The sequence below is a fragment of the Nanorana parkeri genome, unplaced genomic scaffold (genome assembly GCF_000935625.1).
Source record: "Nanorana parkeri isolate BGI_ZX_2015 unplaced genomic scaffold, ASM93562v1 scaffold88, whole genome shotgun sequence".
Classification (NCBI taxonomy): domain Eukaryota; kingdom Metazoa; phylum Chordata; class Amphibia; order Anura; family Dicroglossidae; genus Nanorana; species Nanorana parkeri.
In genome coordinates this window covers 1,855,097-1,880,314 of record NW_017306356.1, presented here as the reverse complement: position 1 = coordinate 1,880,314, position 25,218 = coordinate 1,855,097, and the positions used below count along the sequence as shown (strand labels likewise).

At 40.4% G+C, this 25,218-nt stretch overlaps 1 protein-coding gene across 1 annotated transcript in view; it reads right to left on the bottom strand.

Moving 5' to 3' along the window:
• The window catches only part of FRMPD1 (FERM and PDZ domain containing 1), a 41,719-nt gene extending 20,617 nt beyond the window's left edge, over positions 1-21,102 (bottom strand). The window contains exons 1-9 of the mRNA XM_018552421.1: positions 21,002-21,102; positions 18,431-18,588; positions 16,554-16,656; positions 13,197-13,242; positions 10,142-10,246; positions 8,492-8,587; positions 6,155-6,280; positions 2,192-2,311; positions 316-452 (exon numbers count right to left, since the gene is read on the bottom strand). Of these exons, the coding sequence (XP_018407923.1) occupies positions 316-452; positions 2,192-2,311; positions 6,155-6,280; positions 8,492-8,587; positions 10,142-10,246; positions 13,197-13,242; positions 16,554-16,656; positions 18,431-18,588; positions 21,002-21,102 (992 nt within the window). The remainder of the gene's footprint in view (positions 1-315; positions 453-2,191; positions 2,312-6,154; positions 6,281-8,491; positions 8,588-10,141; positions 10,247-13,196; positions 13,243-16,553; positions 16,657-18,430; positions 18,589-21,001) is intronic.
• Positions 21,103-25,218: the final 4,116 nt, after the last annotated feature.

Below are 25,218 nucleotides of genomic sequence, written 5' to 3'. Positions count from 1 at the left end.
TTAAAGCAGAACTCCAGCAAAACAGTTTTTGTTTTTTGAAATCTGCTTTACTACAAATATTTAAATTTCAGGAAGTGAATGTCACCTCACTCCCTTGCTAGCCAAGCCATGATGAATGAATAATGGAATTTGTACCTTCAAAAACAATTAAGCAACTCAAGTTTTTAATATTGCAGTATTATTGTTCTCATGGGTTCCCCTAATGCACTGCTTAAAAGAGTTATTCTTTAAGAATGTAATATTCCTGCATACAACCACAGAAAAAATGATCTGCTGAGGTCTAGTCATATGTAAAGAATCCAGATTCCTACTTACTCAATATACTTGAATGATATCTTCTGTGACTGACCACAAGTGTGAATTCGCTCCTGTATGTGCAAGGCAGCCAGACGTAGAGCAACACTGCATTTCATCTCCATTGCAAATCTCTCCTGAAGCACATCACTGCAGCTCTTCAGAGACAGAACAGTATTAGACCAATTTATAGAAAACACCCCTTAGATCACAATTTAAAAGCAAAACTCTAAGCCTTTTTTAAAGTTGAAATATTTTACCTAAGAGCGAATACTGCAGGGTGCCACCCCTGTTACCTATGTTAGCCAGAAAACCCTCCTGAGTGTACCCCTCTGAAACTAGTTTTACTTTGTAATTAAGACCTTGATTCCCTGGCTCCATAGCTAAGCTTCAACCATCAGCTACCTCCAAGTCCAGTGAAAGAACCTTTAATTTAATTGAGGCACTGTCATTGGACTGAGGGGTGGCAGGTGGGAGTGACTCGTTTTTAAGGTGTATTTCCACTTTTGCAGTTAAAATTGGCAAACCCCCAATCTATGTTTGTTATGAGTTCCCATTCACACAGCGTAAAGAATAATAATAATAATTAGGGATGCACCAATACTATTATCGGTCCCGATACAGAGTATTTAGGCGAGTACTCGTACTCGCCCAAATGCTCCTTATACTTATCCTGATACCGGAACTTCTGGTATCAGAAAGCCGGGCGGCAGGTCATTACACGCCCCCCCCGGCTTCCTGATTGGCCAGAAAGCCAGCATCATGCTTCCTTGTCACCCAGTGACGAGGGAGCATGGACCAGCTTCCTGACTAATCAGTAAGCTGGGCAGCGAGTCATTAAATACCGCCCGGCCTGCCTAATGGAACTTCTGGTATCGGGGAAAAAAAATATCTGTACACGATACTGAAGAAACGGTATCGGTGCATCCCTAGTAATAATAAAGATTTTTTACCTTTTACATGTCTCTATGCAGTTGGCATTTGACAGATGTCAGACAGAACAGGAAGAGAAATATCCTCTATGGAGACCCAGACAGCATTACAGGAAATAATTATTAAGAGGTCAGGTACTTATACTAGCTGTACATAAAACAATGCATGTAATGCATTTTTAACAAATAAATGGCTTTAATTGTGTTTTTTCAGCCAACATAAGGAAACATCATGATATATGATATTGCATTATGTGGGTAAAATAGCTGAACAGTCTGCTCAATTATTCCATTTGAAGCATGTTCTGTCTGCGCTTTAACTCCTCCAGTCAGTTAAAAGCAATTTGTTTTATGGGATAAGTGTATTTCACTTAGCTTTATAGAATTTAAATCATGTTCATTGTACTATCATTTTTTTAGTCCTTGTCTTGTACTTAGGTACCCATGCTATGACAGAGACTGCACATATATGGGCAAATGTCTTACCAGCAACAGTATATCATAAGAGGTGTGTCTGTCATCCCTACACTAGCTGCAGGTCTACACTGTGACTGGGGTGACATTTGACTGTAATGCATGAAGACAAAGCAACATTTTCTTTTAATGTGCAAAAGGAAAGCTCACTATTCAATGAAAGATGCACACACGTTGTTATTATTAATACTATTGTACAACTATGTCCTCTCCAAAAAAATTAACGTATAATTTAATTATTAAACCTTATTATAAATGCATCTGCACTTCCTGCCAGAGAAGTCCACCTAATGGAGGAATGTTTCCAGCACCTTGTTCAATTTATGCCATGAAGAATTAAGGCAGTTCTGAACGCAACAGGGGTTGAACCCGGTACTAACAAGGTGTACCTAATAAAGTGGCCAATAAGTGCATATTATTTTGTTTGTAATTGTTTTCCCTGAAAAATAATATTTTGCATGTTTGTATTTTGTAAAATAGCAAGTGTTCACCTGTAAATAAAGGTATTCAAAGGCAACTGGATCCTCCTGCAGAAGCTCAAAGGGATCTTTGGGTACAAAACAAACTCTGAATAGACACCTATAGTCGTGGGACTCCCTCTTCTGTACTACCTGCAATGAAAAAATATGAGTGCCCCCTACAGTAATCTGTTATAGGACATAATCTTATGAATTCAAATGTACAAGTTACCTACAGATATTTACAGTACTATATTTTATCAGAAGCATCTGCTCACAGAATATGAAGAATACAGTACAATATACAAATATTTTTTTTTACAGACAGCTTAATATTATGGCCAGCAGGGGGTGCTGGTTTACAGTTCCAACAAAAACAAAACACAGTACAAATAGAGAACAATGATATGAAACTAGAGCCATACTGAGACATTTATATGCTAATGTGCTCATAGGGAATAAAATACTTTTATTTATTTTCTTTTTGGTCTCTGAATATGATGGCCCAACAAAATGTTTTTTGGGGGTTTTGGATAGAGTTGGGGTGGGAGCTCTATCTGTTTTTAAATTGTGTTACTGTTTAGAGTAACATAAAGGCTATCATGCTGATGTAATGGGTCAAATACTTTCTGGGTCACTGACCTGGATCAAGGACACAGATTATGAGTTCAGGTGTTGGTCTAACTTCACTTGTGGCATACTTGTTCTAGGTCAGTGACAAAGATTTATTGGAGATATTATACATGGCCGGAGCACTTTCTATCTGTTTTTAAAGTTATAGCTGTCTGTCTAAATTCAGAGAAAAGCATGTATAATAATAGTTTACATTTTTTTAAATGCCTTTTTTTTGCTGGGGGATATGTATGTCTGCAAGACTCTCATTTGTGCCACATTTGATGGTGGAATGGCCCATGGCATGCTGTTGTTTTCAGACAGCTGGCAGGGGCAACTGTCAGAATACCCGAACAGCGCCTTCAACAATTTTCGGTCCACCTTCTTTGACAAAAATGATTGAGAAATGTATTTTTGTCAAATGGAGTGGTGGTAACAGGGCCATCCACAACTCAAAATTTGAGCAGCGTATGGCCAGCTTTAGATTACACAGAGCCATGCCCAATATTAAACTTAATTTAATCACACCTACTTTTACCACACTGCGTGTGCTGCAAGTCCTTATCTCCCTAGTGCAGTAGGTGAGCCAACTCCGGCCCTCCAGCTGTTGTGAAACTACAAATCCAATGAGACCTTGCAAGATTCTCACAGCCACAGACATGACTCCCAGAGACTGATGCATCATGGCATTTGTAATTTCACCACAGCTGGAGTGCCAGCTGTGGTGAGGAGGATACCCCTGCCCTAGAGTATCCTTCTTTCTCTAGTTCTAAATGTGGCAGGTATGGAGAACCCTCCGTGATTGGCAGAGAGACCAGTCACATGCCTTTAAAAGGTCATGGGACTGGGGTCTCTTCCTCCCAGCTTTTTTTATATTCCCATTTATTAATTTGAAGTCTCAAAGCAAGCAAAGCGCTAAATATGTTTGGAAAACACGGTGCTTGTAAGGCCATATTGCTGCTTTATAACCAGGCTCATAATTGTTCGATGTTTTGGTGTATTGAAAAATAATTGTTCCTTTACTGAGAAAATTTAGGGAAAGACACCTTCATCCAGGTGCTCTCTGTTCTGTAAAGTCGTGCTTTTACATTTTTGTATATTTTTATTGCTCTCTCTTTTCTGAATGGGGAAGACAGCTTCTCACTTCCTGTCCTGATGAATCAAAGACAAGAAATGAGAGGGTGCAGGTGTCACCAGAATATGAAGACACAGAGAGCAATTAAACATTTCAAATTTTCCACCATTTTCACCCTCTGCAAAATAAATGCTCTTTTGGGTTGTCTACATCTCCATCAGAAAGATATCTCATCACTTCCTATGCTGGCTATACTCTATCACCAGGACAGGAAGTGAGGGCACCATAGAGGAGATGGATTAACAATTTGTAAAGACAACACTGAAATCTCATGCTGTTTTATGTAAAGAATCATTTATTTCATTTATTTTACATTATTGTGAAGTATACCTTAAAGTCATTTTTTGATATTTCAAATTTTTACAAACTTACCTTTACATTTTTTGTTATTTTATTCAATGGATGTATTACTTGTTATATATGGCTATATTCATAGTTGGTATACATGTAAAAATGTTATTTGCATGAAAGAAAGTAATTTTTCTATAAATATTGATAAAGCTGGGCTTGGCGCAAACCCAGTTTGGGTTTCTGGGTCAGGAGGAAAGGGTGGTGGTCAGAGTTTTAAATGTGTGCTTCGGCAAACTCAGGTGAACTGGGTTCACACCAAGCTCAGCCTCATCGCTAGTTATAAACAGTTTTCTTGTATTTGTTTTCTTTTATTGCAAACTGGTTATTGCTGCTTTCAAATTGCATTGCCATCTTCGCATGCAGGTAAGACCCAGGGGCGGAACTACCGGCGGTGCAGCCGGTGCCGCCGCCCTGGGGCCCACGGCTGTAGGGGGGCCGACTGAGTTGGAAGTGAGGGGGCGCCGGGCAGTGACAAGCAGGCCGTGTGGCGAACACAACATCTAATGGGCAGCTAATAGGGCAGCCCTGGAGCCTGGGGCTTGAGGACCGAGGGAGCAGCTGCCGCCTGACATTGCAGAGGGAGACCCGCGGCGCGTCTGACTGCTCGGTGAGTTTATTTTCCTTTTCACAGCTTCTCCCCCCTACCCTCCCCGTGCTTCCTACGGCTGTGCCCCCTGCTCCATCCACATCTGCCCCTGCTCCGTCCTCCACATATGCGCCCGCTCTGTCCTCCATATCTCCCCCCGCTCTGTTCTCCACATCTCCCCTCTGCTCCATCCACATCTGCCCCTGCTCCGTCCTCCACATATGCGCCCGCTCTGTCCTCCATATCTCCCCCCGCTCTGTTCTCCACATCTCCCCTCTGCTCCATCCACATCTGCCCCTGCTCCGTCCTCCACATATGCGCCCGCTCTGTCCTCCATATCTCCCCCCGCTCTGTTCTCCACATCTCCCCTCTGCTCCATCCACATCTGCCCCTGCTCCGTCCTCCACATATGCGCCCGCTCTGTCCTCCATATCTCCCCCCGCTCTGTTCTCCACATCTCCCCTCTGCTCCATCCACATCTGCCCCTGCTCCGTCCTCCACATATGCGCCCGCTCTGTCCTCCATATCTCCCCCCGCTCTGTTCTCCACATCTCCCCTCTGCTCCATCCACATCTGCCCCTGCTCCGTCCTCCACATCTGCCGCTGCTCTGTCCTCCTCATCTGCCCCCCTGCTCCATCCACATCTGCCCCCTGCTCTGTGCTTCACATCGGCCCCTGGTCTGTCCTCCACATCTGCCCTGCTCCATCCTCCTCATCTGACCCGGTCCATCCTCCACATCTGCCCCTGCTCCATCCTCATCTGCCCCTTTTCCATCCTCATCTGCCCCTTCTCCATCCTCCACATCTGCCCCTGCTCCATATGGGGGGCCAGCGAGATCCAGTCCAGGGCCCCCATCCCTCCCCCCGAGCGGAAGGGGGAAGGGGGGCCTGAGAAAAAATCTTGCACCAGGGCCCTTTGTTCCTTAGGTCCGCCACTGGTAAGACCCATATGTAGTCTGTGAAAAGACCAGTTGGTTATGTTTACCCCACAGGCTAAAGAATCCTAGTCCTTCCCTGCCCATTGGGCACATTCTTCCCACTTCCTGTGTATGGTCACAGGGACAGGAATTGAGGGGAAATATCTTCAAAGAAGACACAGTTAGCAATAAGACCTGACAAAGGTTCTAACCCGCTCCATCCATCATTACAGTCTAGCTCCAACACTATGAAGAAAGTTTTGACGGGAGCTAGACTGTAAGGCGGAATATTAGAAAGGGAAAACCCATGCCTGCATATTGTCACAGTGCCTTTTCCACAAGACAGAAAAACATTACATTTTCTTTGCCATTGTCTGTGATTATTCCAAATGTACCTGTTCCATAAGCTCCTCTTCATGAAGAAGGTAAAGCTTTGAGATGTTATATTGCTCTTCTAGAACTAGTGCAAAGTGCTCAATTACATTGATTGACAATTTCTCCTTGAGGGTCATGATAATGTCCTGAGATGAAACATAATTTTAACAATGTATAATTGTTAGATATTTAAAGCAAACGTTCAGATAAGTACAATGTCAGATATGCATGTGATCAGTGAACAGTAAAATCTCAGCTTAGAATGTACTGTAGATTTGAGGGGTAACCCAACCCTTAATGAATATTGAACACAGGTCTGAAGACAAGTACCAAACCAAATGGTTACTAGAAATGTTCTGATCCACGGGATTCTGGACAAGGGATCTCATAAGTCTTCTATCATCAATAACATTTCGAGGTGGGTATCGCTCAATATAACATTGCAAGAACAAATAAATATCATGAAGTCAATCAAACTTTTCCTTTTTTCTAAGAATTAATTTAATTACACTGGAAATGCTAAGCACATCTGGGCATAATTAAAATGTGATTAGCCTAATTATTAGCAGTTGTGATTATGCATTCCTGGTCTCTTCCTAGTGTGAAATCTGACAAAAAACAGAAAGGCGGAAAGCAATTGGGGTTGTTTACTTTATTTAATGGCTAAAAGGCATAATTAACTTCTCCATCAGGCTGATACCCAATCCTCTCCCTCTTCTCTACCTTTTCTTCTGTTTTCCATCTCCACATATTTTTTTCAGTCCCTTCTTCCCGTCCTACACATTTAAAAGGAGTAATCCTAACCCATATAGCCTCATCTGAGCTTAGATTCATTCTGTCAGCCTGTCTTCTATATTTGAATATTTCAATGTTACTTATTCAAATCAGTTTAATGAAAGTGTTCAAACTTAAAGTATAACTGCAACCCCACCCTTGTCCTCTATGCACCTGTCCCTGATCCAGCGAGAATACCCACTAGATGACACAACCACGTGTTAAAATCTTCTTGGCCAAACCTGCACTCTGCACTTCTATTTGTCCCTGTGGAGAGTCAGTACGGAGTCCAAGCTCATACTTACAAGCTCCACAGGAATAAATGAAGAGTGCATAGGGAGTGCGTGGGCCCAGCCAAAAAGATTGTGGTTTGGTGACAGGTGAGTATAAGGGGTTAATGTGCAATTGTGATGGTTTCCTGGTTTTGACCTGCCTTTGAAATACCAAACACAAAAGAACCCATGTCACTGCAGCGTGCAAGAGAAGAGGGACAAACTACATGAACACACTGTCAAAATTACCCTCTAAAAGAAAATAATCTGCACTGCTAAAAACAAATCCAAATTGTGTCAGAGAAATAGTCAAATCTAGTTCACTTTATTGAATAAAAGACAATATTTTTTTCAAAGAGCACATAGCTATATACACTGCATACATCAACATGACTTAAAACATTTAAAGTGACACTAAGCTCAGGAGTTAAATCATAAAAATACATTCAAGTACCTTAACTTGTAACAAAAATGTATCTTATTTGTGTATCACTCGGCTGTAGATCCTCAAATCATCTCTGATTGGTGCTGACACTGCCCTTCATTCTAGAGGGTGGATACTTTTGTTCCCCATGGTCCCTGTAAGTGTTGTAAAGTTGCCACCGCTCCAAGCTTGCTTCTGTGATGGACTACAATCCTACATGTAGTTAGCTCATTTGTATGTAGTCCATCACAGGAGTGATCTTGGGAGTGGTGGCTACTTTACAACACACACAGGGACCATGGGGAACAAAAGTACCCACCCTCCAGAAGGAAGGACAGTGTCAGCACCAATTCAGAGATGATTTGAGTGATACACAAATAAGATACATTTTTGTTAATAGTTTTGTTATTAGTTTTGTTAATAGTCAAATGCATTTTTAAGATTTAACTCCTGAGTTTAGTGTCACTTTAATTCTTAATGACTCTAAACAACCCTATCCTTCAGTCAAAAATAAACTGAATTAACCAGCTAAAAACATACAAAAGCCCTGAAATCCATTGGACTGTCTCAAGAATTTAAAAAAAAAAATACAAGCACCATTTTTTTGTGACACAAGTGCACCACAACACACAGCAATGCACTGCTGTGCACTGTAATGCATGTGTTGGAGGAGCGCTCAATAGCACCACAGTACACTAACGCTTGTGTGGTGTGTTGTTGTGTGTTGCAATATTGCGTATGTTACTGTAATGCACTGCAACCGATAGGCGTAAATAGGACTTCAATATTATTACACATAACTGAAAATAAATGACATGCCATTTTGCAGTAGTGTTTTTGTGTTTGTATATTTGGATGAACTGTAGCTGAAAATAATATATTTATACCTTCACAGTCGTTTTCTTCTCAAATTTAAAAGCCTTTGTCTGACCATTCTCCAGGTAGACTTTAAGGACATTGGGCATGAAAAGAATTGAATTCCCCTACAACAGAATGACCATGTTAGAAGGTGGGATACAAGATATTCATGTAAACATGCACGGAAATTCCTTAGACAAGACCATATTCCATTAACCAAGATTATATCTGCTTTCAAGATTGCAATACTAGGAAATCCATTTTACAGTAAATTACAAAACTGTAATGGCAAGTAATTGGAAATTGACAGGGGCAGAGGTCCACAATATTCTCAGGAAATAAGTAAGATAAGACATCTAATGATACAGAGACAGTATAGCAAGACAAATAATAAACAGAGCAAAACCCCATACTTAAAGGGAATGTCATTTTTTTATTATAAGTATTTTTATTAATTGTATTTTTATAATTTTTTCTTCATTTAATTAAAATATTTGATTGAATAAAAAAAATATTTGTAGTTAACTACTGACTCTACTTTGCAAAACATACTGTGGTTTTTAATAGGAAAGCCCAGCACCTCCTGCATGCTTTGAAACACAGTGAGGGGAATTTATCAAAACTGGAGCAGACAAAATCTGGAGCAGCTGTGCACAGCAACCAATCAGCTTCTCTCTTTCATTTTCAAATCCTAACTGAACAGACTGAGGAGAAGAAGCTAATTAGTTGCCATGGGCAACTACTCCAGATTTTGTCTGCTCCAGTTTTGATAAATTCCCATTTTGATAAAGTGTTTGTAACTAAGAAAGACAGTCCTGGCCCTACTAGGCCAAAGGAAGGATTGGTGTGTCACTTTTCCATCTAATGTGATCTCCCTCCTATGCAAAACATACTGTGGTTTTTAATAAGAAAGCCCAGCACCGCCTGCATGCATGGACGCACAGCGTTTATAACAAAGAAAGACAGTCCTTGCCTTACTAGGCCAAAGGAAGGATTGGTGTGTCACATTTCAATCTAATGTGATCTCCCTGCTATGCAAAACATACTGTGGAAAGCCCAGCACATCCTACATGCTTGGAAGCACAGTGTTTATAACACTGTTATAGACAGTTCTATAACATATAGACAGTTCTATAACACTGTTATAGAAAGACAGTTCTATTAGGCCAAAGGGAGCATTGGTGTGTCACTTTAAAGTCTATATAATCTGATCTCCCTTCTGTTCAAGTCCATTTCACAGTACAGCTGTAGAATGAGATGGATGAAGCTGCTGCTCTTTCTTGAAGCGCAATACCTCCTAGTTATAGATGGCTAAAATAAAATATTTGATTAAAAAATGAAAATATATAAAATACATATTACACTGCATGCATTACCTTGAAGCAAGACATAAATTTAAGGCTGTAATATTAACATGAAGTTGGCTCTGTTAGGTGCAGTTCACAAATACATGTTTCAATGTGATACATGCTTTTTAAAAAAACCTACTTATTGAAATCTTGATGTATTTTACAAGTGCATCTTCCTTACTGATAAATGGTTCCACATGTAAAACACAATAAAAACCATACCAAACCAAAAGAAAAATGCAGGTGTGAATGAATCATAAAAATATCCACAGACTGTAAACACTTGTACAGCATATGTGTACCTACAGTATGCTACAAAAGCCCACTAACCTGAGTGTGCCCATTGACGATCACCTCTTCTGCAAATCTCACTTTTACCGGATTACTTTTTAATTTGGCCCTTTTTTCAGCTGTAAGAAAAGATGACTTGGGGCTCTGTGTGAAAAAGAAAAAAGTTAGTTAACGCGAGCTGTCATTCTGCAGTTATTACCTAGCAATTCATGTCTTATGCTCAGTGGCATAACAACAGACATAGCAGCCCATGTGGCTGATATGGGGAATGGGGTGGAAGGGGAAAAAAAGAAAAGGCTAGTTGCACTCCTTAGCGGTATGACCCCGTGATAGGGGAGGGGTGCTTGGAATGACTGCGGATGGCGCCGCCAAATACAGATAATTGCAGAAACGTCACCAGCACACCAAATCCTTATAGGATCAAAATTCGTAGATTTATTGCAAACTCATGTCAGTTACATATTGGGGTGGAAGGGGGCCCCATTAGGAGGGCCAATCAGGAAAACTAAACTGTGAGGTTTCTAGAATTGAAAGGCTGCAGCTCTCCTGCTGCCTGTCCTTGATACGTACTTCATGTTAAGATGAATGGCACATATTGTCACAGTTGACACTGCCAGCTGCTACAGAGAGAGTTAGCCTAGGGGCCCCAAAGTTTTGCTATGGGGACCCATGATTTATAGTTATACCTCTGCATATTCTGACCATACAAATAACAGTCTGACTGTACAACCTCCTTTAACCCCTTCGTGACGGGAGACGTACAGTGTACGTCTTGTCACTTTGTGCCTATATGACTGGCCACGTACACTGTACGTGACGAGTTATATCAGGCTTTGTAATGCCGGTATTTGCTGATTCTCAGCATTTAACAGTCATTCATTAATGTCTCAGTATTGAGGCATTAATTAATGAAATAATTAAGCTTTTTGTAAAAGCTTCTTCCTTTCATTAATGAAAGAATGAAGCCGTTACATGCAAATAGAGGACCGCAATTTGCGATCCCGTATTTGACAGCTCAAAATAGCAGAGAGGCAGCAGTGACTCACCTCACCTCTCTGCTATTTGTTTTGACAGCTCGAGAGCCCGATGTTTGGATACATTTCACTGAAAGGATACAATGTATCTCTTTTGAGTGAAATGTATCATTTCTGATCGTCTAGGCACGATCAAAGAGCTTTTAGTGAGATCTGAATCTGACTAAAGTCAGGATCAGTCTCTAAGGTTATTATTAGCTGTTCCTAAGTTTGGATCAGCCTAATAGCCAAAAATAAAATAAAAAAGTTAATTTATCAAGCTGTCATAGTGATTGCTTGATATAAACTGACAAGAAAAAAAAAGGTTTTTTATTTTTATTTTTTTTACAAAGTGTAAAAAAATTAAAATAAAGTGTAAAACAAAATTAGGAAAATATAAATTATATATAAATATATTTTTTATACTATAATTAATATAAAAAAATTCTAAAAAAAAAAAATAATAATCAAAACTTGTGAAAAAAGTGTTTTCTTCTAGTTTTTTTCCTCATTTTTTTTATTTTATTCAAACTAAGTGAGGGGTTAGGTACACATATGTGATATAATTATATAGCCCTATCTGTCCTCTAAAAAACAATATATAATATGTGTGGGTACATTTAGTAAGAAAGTATATTACTGCTGTGGAAGAATCACACAGCAAAAATGTAAAAAATGTGTCAGTCATTTATGAACAGAACCTGAAAACTAGCTCAGTCATGAAGGGGTTAAATCTACCAATGACTATATAGTGCTTACCTAATTAGATACAATTTGAACTGATTTTTGGTAGGCCTTCAGATAACATCATTTTAGTAAATCTAAAAAAGATTGTATAGAGACTGTATTTTTAAACTGTAATGTGCATGGCCAGTTTAAGTTCATATGTATAAAGATAAGGGAACTTCTTCAAATACCTCAATGGAAGTGAACATGTGGGCTCACTTTAGCTTCTAAAGTAACCCTAGGATCATACAGCAGGCACTCCGGGATCCCCAAAACTCACAAATAATAACAGCACATAGTTAGTCAGGTTGAAAAAAGACACAAGTCCATCGAGTTCAACCTATAGAGATACACATCACAAGGGAGACTAACCAGAATGTAGGACTGGTGCAAACTTTATAAGAATTGTGAATAAAGAGCAAAACAGCTCCATCTGGGCTGAAGCTCTAACCTGGAGAATTGATTCCCATATCACCAATTTTATGTTAGTGTAAATTTTGTTGTTATTTATTTATTGAAATTTTCACTCAAGCACTTACATGTTTCCAAACAGCTGGCTCCAACTCTCTCAGCTTCCCTGAACTTCCTGTCCAATACAGGACCACAAGGGAGAGCACAGTCTCCAGCAGCTGTCCATCAACCAGCTTGGGGAAGGGAGGAGTGGAGAGCAGTAGAGGGCCTTGCCTTGCTATGTCTGTGTGTCTATGGAGAAACACACACTGCTTACTAGCAAGCACAAGGGTGGCTCCATAGGACCATGCAAACCAAAATGTTTGCCCCTTTTCCCCCTAAGTACTCAATCTGTACACAAGAATTTCTTGTTTGTCATTTCTGTGCACTTGCATATGTTTAATCTTCTACCACAGTAGCACTTCCAACATCCCTGTATAATGTGCATGGTACAGTCGGGCAAGGAATAAGATCCACGATTAGTTCAGAGTGCAGATGGGTCAGGTCTTCCAGCAGTTAGTTTTATTTACTTGCAATGTATATTGTCGACTTTTTTTTACTTGACAAAAAGAGTGCAGTTTGCTCCACAGCCTGATGTTGTCACTAGTCCATCCATTAAGTCAAACAAATTGATTTCAGAGACTACACCATTCGCATCACATAAACCAGGGGTAGATAAACTCGGCACTCCAGCTGCGGTGATTCTACGAAGCCCATCATGTCTCTGGAAGTCATGCCTGTGGCCCTGTCAGTCTTGCAATGCCTCATGGGATTTGTAGATTCACCACAGATGGAGTACCGAGGTTGCCTACCCCTAAAATAAACCATACAATGCAAAACACAAATAAGGTCCCTTTATGTGTAGTCAAATAAAACTACAAACAAATGCACAGATTAATACTTACTGAGGTACTTCGAAAAACTGTTATGTTAAGGTTGTCCACAGAATCCCTGTAAAATAAGCACATATATTTTTAGTTCAATCTCAATTTTATTATCTTAGCTTTAAAGAAAGAAACAACCAAAAGGGTAATATGCAAATAAAATACAGCAACGTAGAGATAGATTTTTAAAAGCACCATTACATTCTAAGATCAGGATATATAGAAGAAACTCGCATCAGAGAACACAGAGAGCCACCCATGTAGGCCATACTCTAGAGCTGATAAAACAATGCAGGGGCTATTCACCCACCATTACATCAAAAAATAAATAGAAGGTACTGCAAGGGCCTACCCCAAGGGTGGCCAGTTATCAGTATGACGATCCTTGCCAGTCTTCAAATAACATCTAAACTAGACAAATGTAACAAACTAAGAAGCATGAAACAAAAAGTAAACAGGCAAATGAGAGAAAGCAAAAAGAACAGAAAATAAAAACAAAGAGATTAGAAAGGAAGAAACCCTACAAAAAAGATGGCAAGCAAATGAATAAAAGCAGAATAAGGAAGAGAAGAAAAGAAGTGGATAGAACCCACCTATCACCATGGTCAGGACACTTTGGGGAATTCAAAAAAGGTGTTGTTGGCACACATAAGAAAAGTGTCTCAGGATTACAGGAATAGTGTAGTTATTTGCGCCAAACTCATGTACATAGTTGCATAGCATTCATGAATTTGGCGCAAATCTATATGCACACTGATAAAATACATAGATGTGTCACATATGTGACAGACAGATTTCAGGTGGATCCTCAGTTTGAAGGAATGTCACACCTCAGGTATGTGTTGCATACTGAGACAGATATATACAATATGAAGGTGAGACTAGTTACGCCAAAAAGTACTTGGTCTTACTTTATATTACCTTTCTTAGTACCAAACTGTCAGAGTCTGTTTACTGAATATGCCGTAAGCACAGCTTCAGAATGAAATATGGCACAAATAAGAACTACTTGAATTTGACGTAGCAGTCATTAGAGGTCCGAAAAATGGTGCAACATGTTTTAGAATTTGACGCAGACATTTCTCAGGCTGCATTAACACCAGAATTTTGGCAACAAACGGGATATTGAATTCCCTTGTGTGAGTTAAATCTATTCTTTAGATGCAATTTCAAGAAATGGCATCGTCTCAAAGAAAGGGGACCAAGTAACTATGAACCAATTGCAGTTGTCATGTTCAAATGCCAACAAACGTTCAAGATCCACAATACGATCCACTGCACATATTTTTATTATACACTCTATATTCAGCACAGAAAAATATTTAATATGATGTACTGTATACAGTCAGTACTTGATGGATGCAATTAATTATATATTTACTGATTTATAGCAGAATTCTATCTTACAGATCCAGTACTATATCATCCAGTACTATATCATTAAGGTCAGAGAGGTTGCAGTTGACCATATCCCTAGTCACAGCTCCCCTTACTTTCTCTGTACATCAAGCATCATTTGTTTAGCTACGCCAAATTATATTTCTAAAAAGATCAGTTGATTACGAAAAAAAGACTGGTGAGCTACAAAGAGAGGGTAGTTAACCGGAAAATTAAGGGAAATAAAAGTCAATTGCCTACCCTGCTGCTCAGCTCAGCTATGACTGCTCTCTTGATGCCTATCCGTGATTCTGGCATACTTCATGTTAAGATCAATGACACTTAGGGGTTGATTTACTAACCTTTTAAACACACCACGAACGTGTATACACCTATGTAGTGTGTTCCCTCCCAGCATGATCTATGGGAGGAATCGAAACACCTTTGTAGTGTGTACACACCCAGCAGGTGTGTTGTGCAAAGCCCTGCAATGAATTGCAAGGTAATGTGGTGTAAATTAGCTCTATGTTATGTTGCTTGCGTTGATGAATGCAGGAATGTAAATGCATGAGCTAACCATTTTTGTCTCAACTGTGAAGCAGCATTATATATGCATCATGTGCATGATTTTTCCATATATGGCATTAATGGAAATATGCTTTTAGAGACTTTTTGGTTGATAAATACGTTTTGCTGTGTGAAAATCACACACACCTGGTGTGTGTGTGTGTTTAGGTTAGTAAATCACCCCCTTAGAGGGTTATTCACAAAGCTAGCCGAAGGATCAGCCGAAGCTTCGGCTGACCCTTCGGTTAGCTTCGGTTGCGGGAGCCTTTCAGTTCAGTCCAACCGAAGGGCTGCTGTACGGGCTATTCACTATATGCTTCGACTGCGCCGAAGTGACAGCCAAAGCAGAGCGAATGACAAGTTGGGCGGAGCCAGCCGTGACCTCATGGCTGGCTCCGCCCAGTTTTAATGTCAGATCAGCATCCCCAAATGACCTTGGGACGCTGAACTGTCATTAAACAATGTCAACTGGGCAGAGCCGGCAGTGACATCATGGCCAACTCCGCCCAGTTGTTATTCATTGGCCGGGACCTGCTAGAAGACTCTAGCAGGTCCCGGCCAATAGGAAACAGTTGGGCAGAGCTAGCTGTCACTGCTAGCTCCGCCCAACTGTTGTTTTTTTTTATTTCTTTTTTTTTTACATTTAACATTTATTTACATTAAAAAAAATATTTTTTCAACTTTATTTATTTAATTTTTTTACTCTTTTAATTGAATTGCTATTGAATTGCAGAGGTAACGAGCAGGATAGCCGAATGCCGCTTGGCAGCATTCGGGTATTCACAAACTGCCGTTCGGCGCCTATGAGAACAGGGGCGAACGGCAGCAAGTGAGCTGCCGGAGCTTTGGCTCAGCCGATCCAGATGTTGGATCGGCTGAGTCAAAGTCCTTCTGCACTTCGGCTCAGCCAAACATGCAGAGCATGTTCGGCTGACCGAAGTGCAGCCAAAGGCAGCCGATGTACGGGGCTGAAATCAGCCAAACAAGCCTGAAGTGAATAGCCGAACAGCTTTGTGAATATCCCGGCAGCTTTGTGAATATCCCTCTAATAGTCACAGGTGATAAAAAAGAGAAGTTGTTGGGGGCCCCATCAAAATGTTGCTATGGGACCCCATTGTCTGCAGTGGTGCCGCTGGCGAGCAATCATACTGTATATTGAATGATATAGTATCGAAGTGTAGGGAGACAGCTAAACCATGCACAATCTATAGAATATTATTGCTAATAAAATTAGACATATCTAAGAACAGCATGTTAACATACAAAAACATTTCCTCCCAATTTCCGCATACACAGGTTACACAAGAACTAGAATAGGTAGTTGTGGAATTCTTTTCTCCAGTGTCATGCATAATCCAGCATAGTTAATGTACTACTAAAAGCCTACTCCTCTGCACTTAGCGTTAGACAGTGGCACTGTTCAGGATACATTACCTGATCATGTCAGCTGCTTCCTGAACATGGATGTTTTCCACACTTTCATTGTTTATTGCAGATATCTGGTCACCAGCTAAAAGCTTCCCTTCAGCTGGACCCCCTGTAAAACGCAAGGTGGAAAAGGTCATCGATATGTGTCAGGAGGGCAATAGGAGTGTACTTCCTGTGCTGTCTATCTTCCTGCCTGTCTGATCCTGCATTATCAATCACTATAAATCTTCCTAGGCAGGGTTTAATCTGAACAGTGGCTGTTGGAAGCCTCTTTGTACTGATATGAGGCTTTCTGTTTGTAAGAACCTGCATTAGGTCTTCCAGCAACACAAGAAGGCGTACTTCGGGATCACCAGTTAACTATTAAAAGGGAGTGGGATGCATTTGTTCATTAAAGCAGAACTCTGGGCAAAAATGTTCTTAACCCTTGCAGTGGGGCTACCCCTGCACTGCAAGAGTTAAGTGCTCATTTTTGTCCGGGTGCTAAAAAAAAATGATACTCACCCAAACCTCAGAGCCGGCTGGCTGCTACTCCGCTCCCTGAATCCTGTCTCCTCCTCCACTGCAGCAATGTTATGTCCCTTGGCAACTACAAAGGTATACACTTTGTATAGAACGTGATGACTCAGAGACCTTAGACTGCCGCAGCAGAGGTGGAGAAAGGCTCCAGGGACTGGTCTAAGAGCAAGCCTTCTCTGAGGATCCAAACCATACTAGGAAACACCTATCCTCCCCAGAGATCTCAGTTTTGCACCCTTTCTTTACCCTCTCCATTTTTCCCTCTCTCCCTACACTTTCCCCCATCCATTTCTGTCTTCCTCCATTCTCCTATTCAGTTTACTGTCTTTTCCTTTAGCTTTGGTTTACATATGAGGTTACTAACTGTTACCCCTTCTCAATCATTGGTTTTACAATGTTAGGCTCTACAGGTATCTAAATTACTAGTTCTACTTGAGTTTGTATTACTGGAACCTGCTTTCAGGATTTCTTTTCCTCTCTTTTTTTTCATATGAATGCTACCTCCATATGAGGTCTGCTTTCTTGGCTTTCTTTTATACATTATCTGCTTTTGTAAATTTTTTGGCCTTTATTCTTTTGTATTATCCTCTTACCATATTTAAACCTGGACCTCTCTTTCAAATTTGCAGGGCTGCTCCCCTGAACATGGCTTGATTATACTGTTTTTGGCTATAATTTTATTATTACAAAATCAATAAAACTTTAAGTGGAAAAATATATAAAATAATTGAAGGTTTTGGAACTGGTAGTTACGCAGTAAATTGTGCCATGGTGTTCTGGGGCTTGAAGTTCCACAACAGTTAGTACAAGCCGATGTTGATTCAAGAGTATATTCAAGTTGATTCAAGAGTATATTTCACATGGTACTAGGGCACACTGAGGCTTGAAGCCTTTTAACGTTCTCTAGATACAATTGTAAGAGATTGGCTTAATATAAATAATTAACTCAACATAGATTATTGTTTAAAAATGAATAGTTTTATGGATAGCATGTAGCTGTACTCTGCTTCCTTCTTTGCAGCACTACATGGTGGCTGTGTTTTAGTATTCCTTCTCACAATGCAAGATAGCAGACACACTAAAAACAATACATTTCCCTTGTGATTGATATCTTATATAATCTTCAAATCTTTATTTTTATAACAAAAATAAAAATAGGAAAGAGCAATAGATAAAGAAGTGAAAATCACACCAAAAAGGGTACAACCTACAATAATCACACAAAATATGTGCTCACGCGAAACCTCCAGTTCACACGCTTTGCCTTACTTTATTTTTAGAATGCATTTAAATAATATATTTTGTGCACAATATAAAGCTTGAGGCCATGCCACTCTTTATTTCAAAAGAATAGAACCACTTACCTGCATTGACAACTGTAACAGTAAGGGGTAGATTTGGAGATATATCAAAGCCATAGTTTTCAAAGTAAGCATCCTTTTTTATCTCTATTGTTAGTTTCAAGGAGCAACCATACTGATTTGGTCCAATAGGCGGACCCTCTCCAGTAGAGACCCTAGCACTGTGTAGAAAACAATACAAGAAATGAGAAATGAGCTGGAAGGATTAGCAGCAGCAATGAATGAAATGCTACTGCTATCAATGGAGTATATGGTTTTAAATGAGTTTACTGCATATCTGAATTACATTCTTTACATTACAACCTTAAACTGAGTTTGCTATATGAAAGCAAGGAGAAAGTGAGGAGATTTGTACAGCAACCAGTCAAATCTTATATTTGGTATTCTCACAGCAATTAAGAGAATTCAAATCTGAGCCTGGTTTTCCAAAACACGGAGCAAAGAAAGATGATCAAAAGTAGAGCAGTTGTTGTATATGTTACATTCCTTATACAGTCATTTATTACAATGCCTCTTTCATATTTGGTATCGTTAAAATTGAATAACAATTCTTTGAATTGAAAAAAAAGTAGAGCAGTTATAGCAAACAATCAAATTGATATAAAACATATAAACACAGTAGCAAATGGAGTGACAATTTAAATCGAATTAAAAGCCATATCCATTAAGATTGCTATATACACCAATGCCGCTTTGGCACCAGTTATTGTACATTACCCCAACTTAATTATCTCATGTATCCCTGCAGAAGTGAATATAATTCCTCTTTTAGTTTAGAAAAGTTTAGTCTATAGGGTCCTTTTTTTATATGCTAAACTGAGTAATAAATATGTTGCCAACATCAGATCTTATGTCTTAAATATAGTAAATAAAGGATATTATATTAAAGTGCAATTAAAGATTGAACAAATTGCTACTAAGTAAAACGTATTGTTAGACGAGACTTTCAATGTTTCTTTTGGCACATCCATAGTGCAGTGTACTCTGTTAGATGCTGAATATGGTGCTGGGTGGTGGAACAATGTAACTTTGTTGAGTATGTGCAGACGTTCCATCATCAGTGGCCTCCCAGGTGTTGAAGAGAGAAGATGTTAGATGTAGAAGATGCAGCAGTGAAGATGGCAGCAGCAACAACAGAACAGGGAGAACAGCGAGCTGTCAGCACTGGAAGAGGAAAACATTTTGTTTTGGGTGTGTGTTGGGGGGGGGGGTTATTATTGTATATTTTTGCACACAAAACAAGAAAATATGACCAAAAAAGTTTAAAAACACAGGTATTCTTAGGTATTTCTGGTGTACATGACCTATTGAAAGTAAAAGAGGTACATTATATGCAAACTTGCATAAAAGCAAGCTGTCACAGGAACAGGGTAAGAAGGTTAATAGTGTACTAATAGGTATTAGTACATAGGCCACCAAACATGACTTTACAGAGGAGAGTCAGCTATCCTATGCTTCCCAAATTTTATTAAAAAGACTTGGCAGGAGCAGGACACTGAGATCTGTTTAATTCTTACGTATTGAGCTAATTGGGGAGTTAGGCATAACATTGCAGAGATTATGCAAGGACTGATAATCGGGACTATGGCAATTCTTTGATATTATTTTTTGTATGACCGGCGTATGGAAAATGAGAGTTCAAATGTCTAGGTTTCTTTTGTTTTTCTTTGTATCTGTGGTCAACCTAGTGCTTTTTATGTTATATCTGTATGTTCTTGGAACTGACAATCTAATCAATCAATCACAGTCAATAAGTTTAGCATGAGTGTAATATATTGTATTTGATTAAACAACTTGAAAAGTAATTCCACTTTTGTTGAGAAAAGAAAAGAAATCCTCTGGGTGATCTGTGTACATTACAAGGATTTTAACCAACTTTTGCAGATTTCTACTTGTTGCATCATGTCTTTTCCAAACTGATTCCTTAATGGGAGGGTCTGGGTTCAGCATAACCTGCTGGTGGGCTTCCTGGGTTGTAATAGGGAAAGGTGCAGTGTCGACATTCCTTTAGTAGTAATCAGGGGCGTCCCGAGCCTGGGTGGCACCCGGAGCGGTAACCGAGTGCCACCCCGCCGAGACGTCATCACGCACGCGCGGCAGTATTCTGATACTTGCCGGCGGCCATCTTGGTGATGGACGCCGGCAGAGAGAGGAGGGAACAGTCGTCCCGGCGGGATAAGGTATGCGGCCGGGTCCCCTCCTCTCTCCTGATACTGTCTGCCTGATACTGATTTTTCAGAGGGGGGTGACACCAAAATGACGTTGAGTCATTTTGGTGTCACCCCTCCAATGGAGTCACCCGGGTGCGGGCCGCACCCCCCGCCCCCCCTCTTGTGACGCCACGCCATTTCTTATATCAGGGGTCGGCACACCAGCTGTTGTGTTGTGAAAGTCCCATGAGGAAAGTCCCATGAGGCATTGCAAGACTGTCTTTGTCATTACTTTACTTCAAAATTAAACTCCTCTTCCATGAGGTCTTTCTGTACTTTGTCCACCCCTGCATCTACCAGTGGCATAAAGGTAACTGATTGGAGATTAAGGAGTTAATAAATAAATGGATTATACTAAGCTTACCGGGATGAATTATCTCGTGACCGTCGTAGCCATCTTACAACCATCTGTTCTATTCGGTGTCCTTTGCGGATCTGAATTAAGTGAGTGTCTGGGTCCTCCATTTACCTAAACAGTGATTTATTCAGCTAAATGTTATGTTTCTTCAGGTCTCTGCAGGCGGCATTGAAAACTCTGTTCATTCAAATCTTTGAAGGCATGGCAGTATATGAGCTAACAGCTGCATAGCAGAATTTCTTCTCCGACCTAATGATAAGGAGCCTGTGCATGGATCAGAAGGCTAAAACGCTCAAGCATTAAATACTTCTTCACACTCTTGCCCAGCATAGCCATCATTCTTTCTTTGTGCTATAAATGTATGGTTTGGCACCACGCTACTACTACTATGCTCTTTCTCTATGGGATTGCTCACTCTATGGGGTGTATTTATGAACAATTTGCAGAGCCATTTGTTCTGTGAAATTGCCCTTTTTTTTGTTCTCTGCGAATAGAGGCAAAAACAAACTTTATTAGCATATTTTCTTTCCAGGTTAAATGTAATATCAGGAAAATACAGAATTATGTCCACTAGATGGAGCTGAAGAGCATAGGAAAAACCTATTAAAGTAGTATTAAATTCTCAAACTTTTTTTCAATGATGAATCCAGATCAAACAATTATCTATTGCCCAGCAAAGTATCTACAATTTGCCCAAACACTTATAGTCACTTACCATACCCTATCAATGGAAGAGCAGCACAGTCACACAAGGGCAGAAAATGTCATAGGACAAGAGAACACCTCCCCTTCTCCACATCTCTAAAAAAAATAGGGGTTTGCTCTGCAGTCCACAGAGAGCTTACTGAACAGTGCAGCAGAGGCACATAGGAAGTGATCAGCTTACAAGATTTCTGGAAGAATCAACAGGCATTTTTGCACTTATTGAACAGGTATAACAAAACACACTTTCATTGGAAAATGTAACCAACCAAATAGGAGCAAATAAGAGAAGTTCATTGTTAGACTTCACACACACACTTTAGGATGAATATAATGTGGAATAAACAAACAAACAAAAAAAAAACATGATGGTAGCACATCCACTTTTTAAACCTGCATCTGAAAGGCTGGCTTCATTTACATCTGGCAGTGCAATTGTTCTTCAACCTCATAAGGAGCTTTAGAGAAAAGTAATGAATTGACCTTCTTCTCCTTAGTGATTGCATGTTGTATCTTAAAACGTGGCACAATAGCTGCACATAAATAGAGATAAAAGACTGGCCTGATGTTATCAAAGTGTCAGGATATAATGGATTGTATGTAGATTTTCTGCATGCTATAGACTTTCAAGTAGTCTAGTTCTCATGGATGAAGATTAAAAAATTAAAATATATAAATAAATGGAATAATATATATATTTTTTTATAAATTCTTTATTTTGAGGTTTACAACGTTACATTCAAACAGATGGGGAAACATATAATCAATAAACAAATATAGTCAAGGCATTGTCGGCAATACAAGGGCTACCTCAGCTAGGGCAGCTAATGTCCTGAGAAAGTGCACGTCGGGTACGCAAGCACGTGTGCCTTGCAGTCAGTAGTTTATGAGCCACTTACATATTATGGAATAATATTTTTCCCTTTAAGGCATCACTAAGAAGCTGATTTATAAATCTTCCACCCAGCGTATATCTGGGCAAATGCTGCTCACATGGCACTACCGCCACTAGATGGAGCTGAGCAGTATAGGAAATTCAAATACTCCTCAGGGCCAGTTCGTGCTGGTAGTGCTGTGTGAGTGGTATTTGCCCAGATATACACTGGGTGGAAGAATTATACATCTATACTCTTGATGGAAAATAAAAATCAGTCCTAAATTATAAATAAATTATAATCCTCTGCAAGAACATTGATGGGTCTTGCCAGAACAACTGGCAAATTAAAGCAAAGGTGTTGCTTACAACAAGCAGACACATTCTCTGATTTCTGCATGACAGCATGACAGTATTTAACTTGTTGCCGTACAAAATGTCTTTTCCTCTTCCATACATACAGTATTTTCAGTATTGCGGTTCCTAGTAGGCTTCATCACAACTGGTCTACTTTGTTTTTGGGCAAATGCTTAGAGCTTGTTCACACCAAATGCAGACCAGATCTGCATGAGTTTCTGCACACACAGTGCAGTGTGTTATACCGCGTTTTTTGCCGCGTTTTTGATGCGCTCCGGGCCATTTTTGATTTAAAATGGGCTTTAAGTGCGTTCCAGGGCGTTTGCATACATTTTTGATGCGTTTGCATGCGTTCCAGAGCAGGTAAAATAGGGCTTGCTGCAGTTTTTTTTACATGCTCTGGAACTGAACGCTGCGGTGTGAACCAGAGCCCAAAATACCATTGGAATACATTGGATGCAGTTTTGATCCGGTCTGTAACTGCTCTGCTCTGCTCCTGGAACGCGCTTGGTGTGAATTAGCCCTAAAGGTTGTTAAAAAAATTAGATGTCTTGGGAAAATCATAGAGGTCATTCACTTGATCCAAAAATGCTATTGTCTTAGCTGTCTTGCTGACTCTTTACTTTACTACAGTATAAAGAATGTTCCATTCTTTTAGTGACTAATGCGATGCTGCATTCACTCAGTCAATAAATCTTGGACCTTTAAATTTCCCTTTCACAGCATTATCTATTCAAAGTGAACACAGCTTTGTTTTATTCAGGAATATAAATGCACATCTTACACTGTTTGAGGGCCAGTTCACACCATAAAGAGTGCCTTCCAGAGCGTTCGGCCTCCGGAATGCACTGGACGCAACCCAGTCGGCTTACTATGTTTTGGGGGTGGGAGGGGGCGTGGTGGTGCATTGAAGTCAATGGCACCGCAGCCACACCCGCAGCCTGATCACCGGCACCCGAACGCGTGGCACATTAGTGCCCGTGTTCCAGTCCAGTGCATTCTGCAAAAATGCTGCATGCACTATTTTTGCAGGTCGCACTGGACCAGAACGCAGGCACTATTATGCCACGAGTCCGGGTGCCGGTGATCACACTGCAGGCGGGGTTGCATGGCTGCGGTGCCATTGACTTCAATGCACCACCACGCCCCCTCCCACCCCAAAACAATGTGAGCCGGCCGGGTTGCATTCCAGTGCAGGGACCGAACGCTCTGGAACGCACTCTTTATGGTGTGAACCGGCCCTGAGTAAATTCAACCCTTTGTGGCACTGAACCAGAAAAAAAACATGCAAATAAGCACCTTTGACTTTTCTTTAATTTTGTATATTGATCTGTATACTTGTTCTAAATCAGAGATCAGTCGGGCTACCCCCGCACTGCAAAGGGCTAAAAAGATGATAAAAAAAAGTTACCTGAACCGTGTAGCCAGTACGTTATACTGTATACACAGTGTATAGACATGAGGACGCTGAAGAACATTTCAATGCTGCAGTGTAGAAGGAGAGAGGCTTCAGCGTAGCAAGGAGCCAGCTCAACTGTTCGGGTGAGTATAACTTTTTTAGCACCTAGACAAAAACTAGCAGTTAACCCTTGCAGTGCAGGGGTAGCCCCACTGCATGGGTTAATAAATGTTTTGCCCAGAGTTCTTTAAAATATGGTCACCAGATTTTCAAAATGGAATACAGGGATACCCTACTGACAATGCCCAGTTTTATTAGGTTAGAGACAGGGGAGGCAAGTAAAAGAGGCACACATATCCTGCTGTAGTAAATGGCGGTTCTACTAAATTGTACTAAAGGTGGGAGCGGCTTAAAGAGGTATGGTAAATAAAACCTAAGTTCAGGAATCAGGAGTGTGTAATGCACAGAGTGCAGAGATCAGTAGTGCAGAATGCACGTAATGCAGAGGTCAGGAGTATGTAACACACAGAATGCAGAGATCAGGAGTGCGGAATGCACGGAATGCTGAGGTCAGGAGTATGTAACACACAGAATGCAGAGATCAGGAGTGCAGGATGCACGGAATGCAGAGGTCAGGAGTAAGTAACACACAGAATGCAGAGATCAGTAGTGCGGAATGCACGGAATGCAGAGGTCAGGAGTATGTAACACACAGAATGCAGAGATCAGTAGTGCGGAATGCACGGAATGCAGAGGTCAGGAGTACGTAACACACAGAATGCAGAGATCAGGAGTGCGGAATGCACGGAATGCAGAGGTCAGGAGTACGTAACACACAGAATGCAGAGATCAGGAGTGCGGAATGCACGGAATGCAGAGGTCAGGAGTACG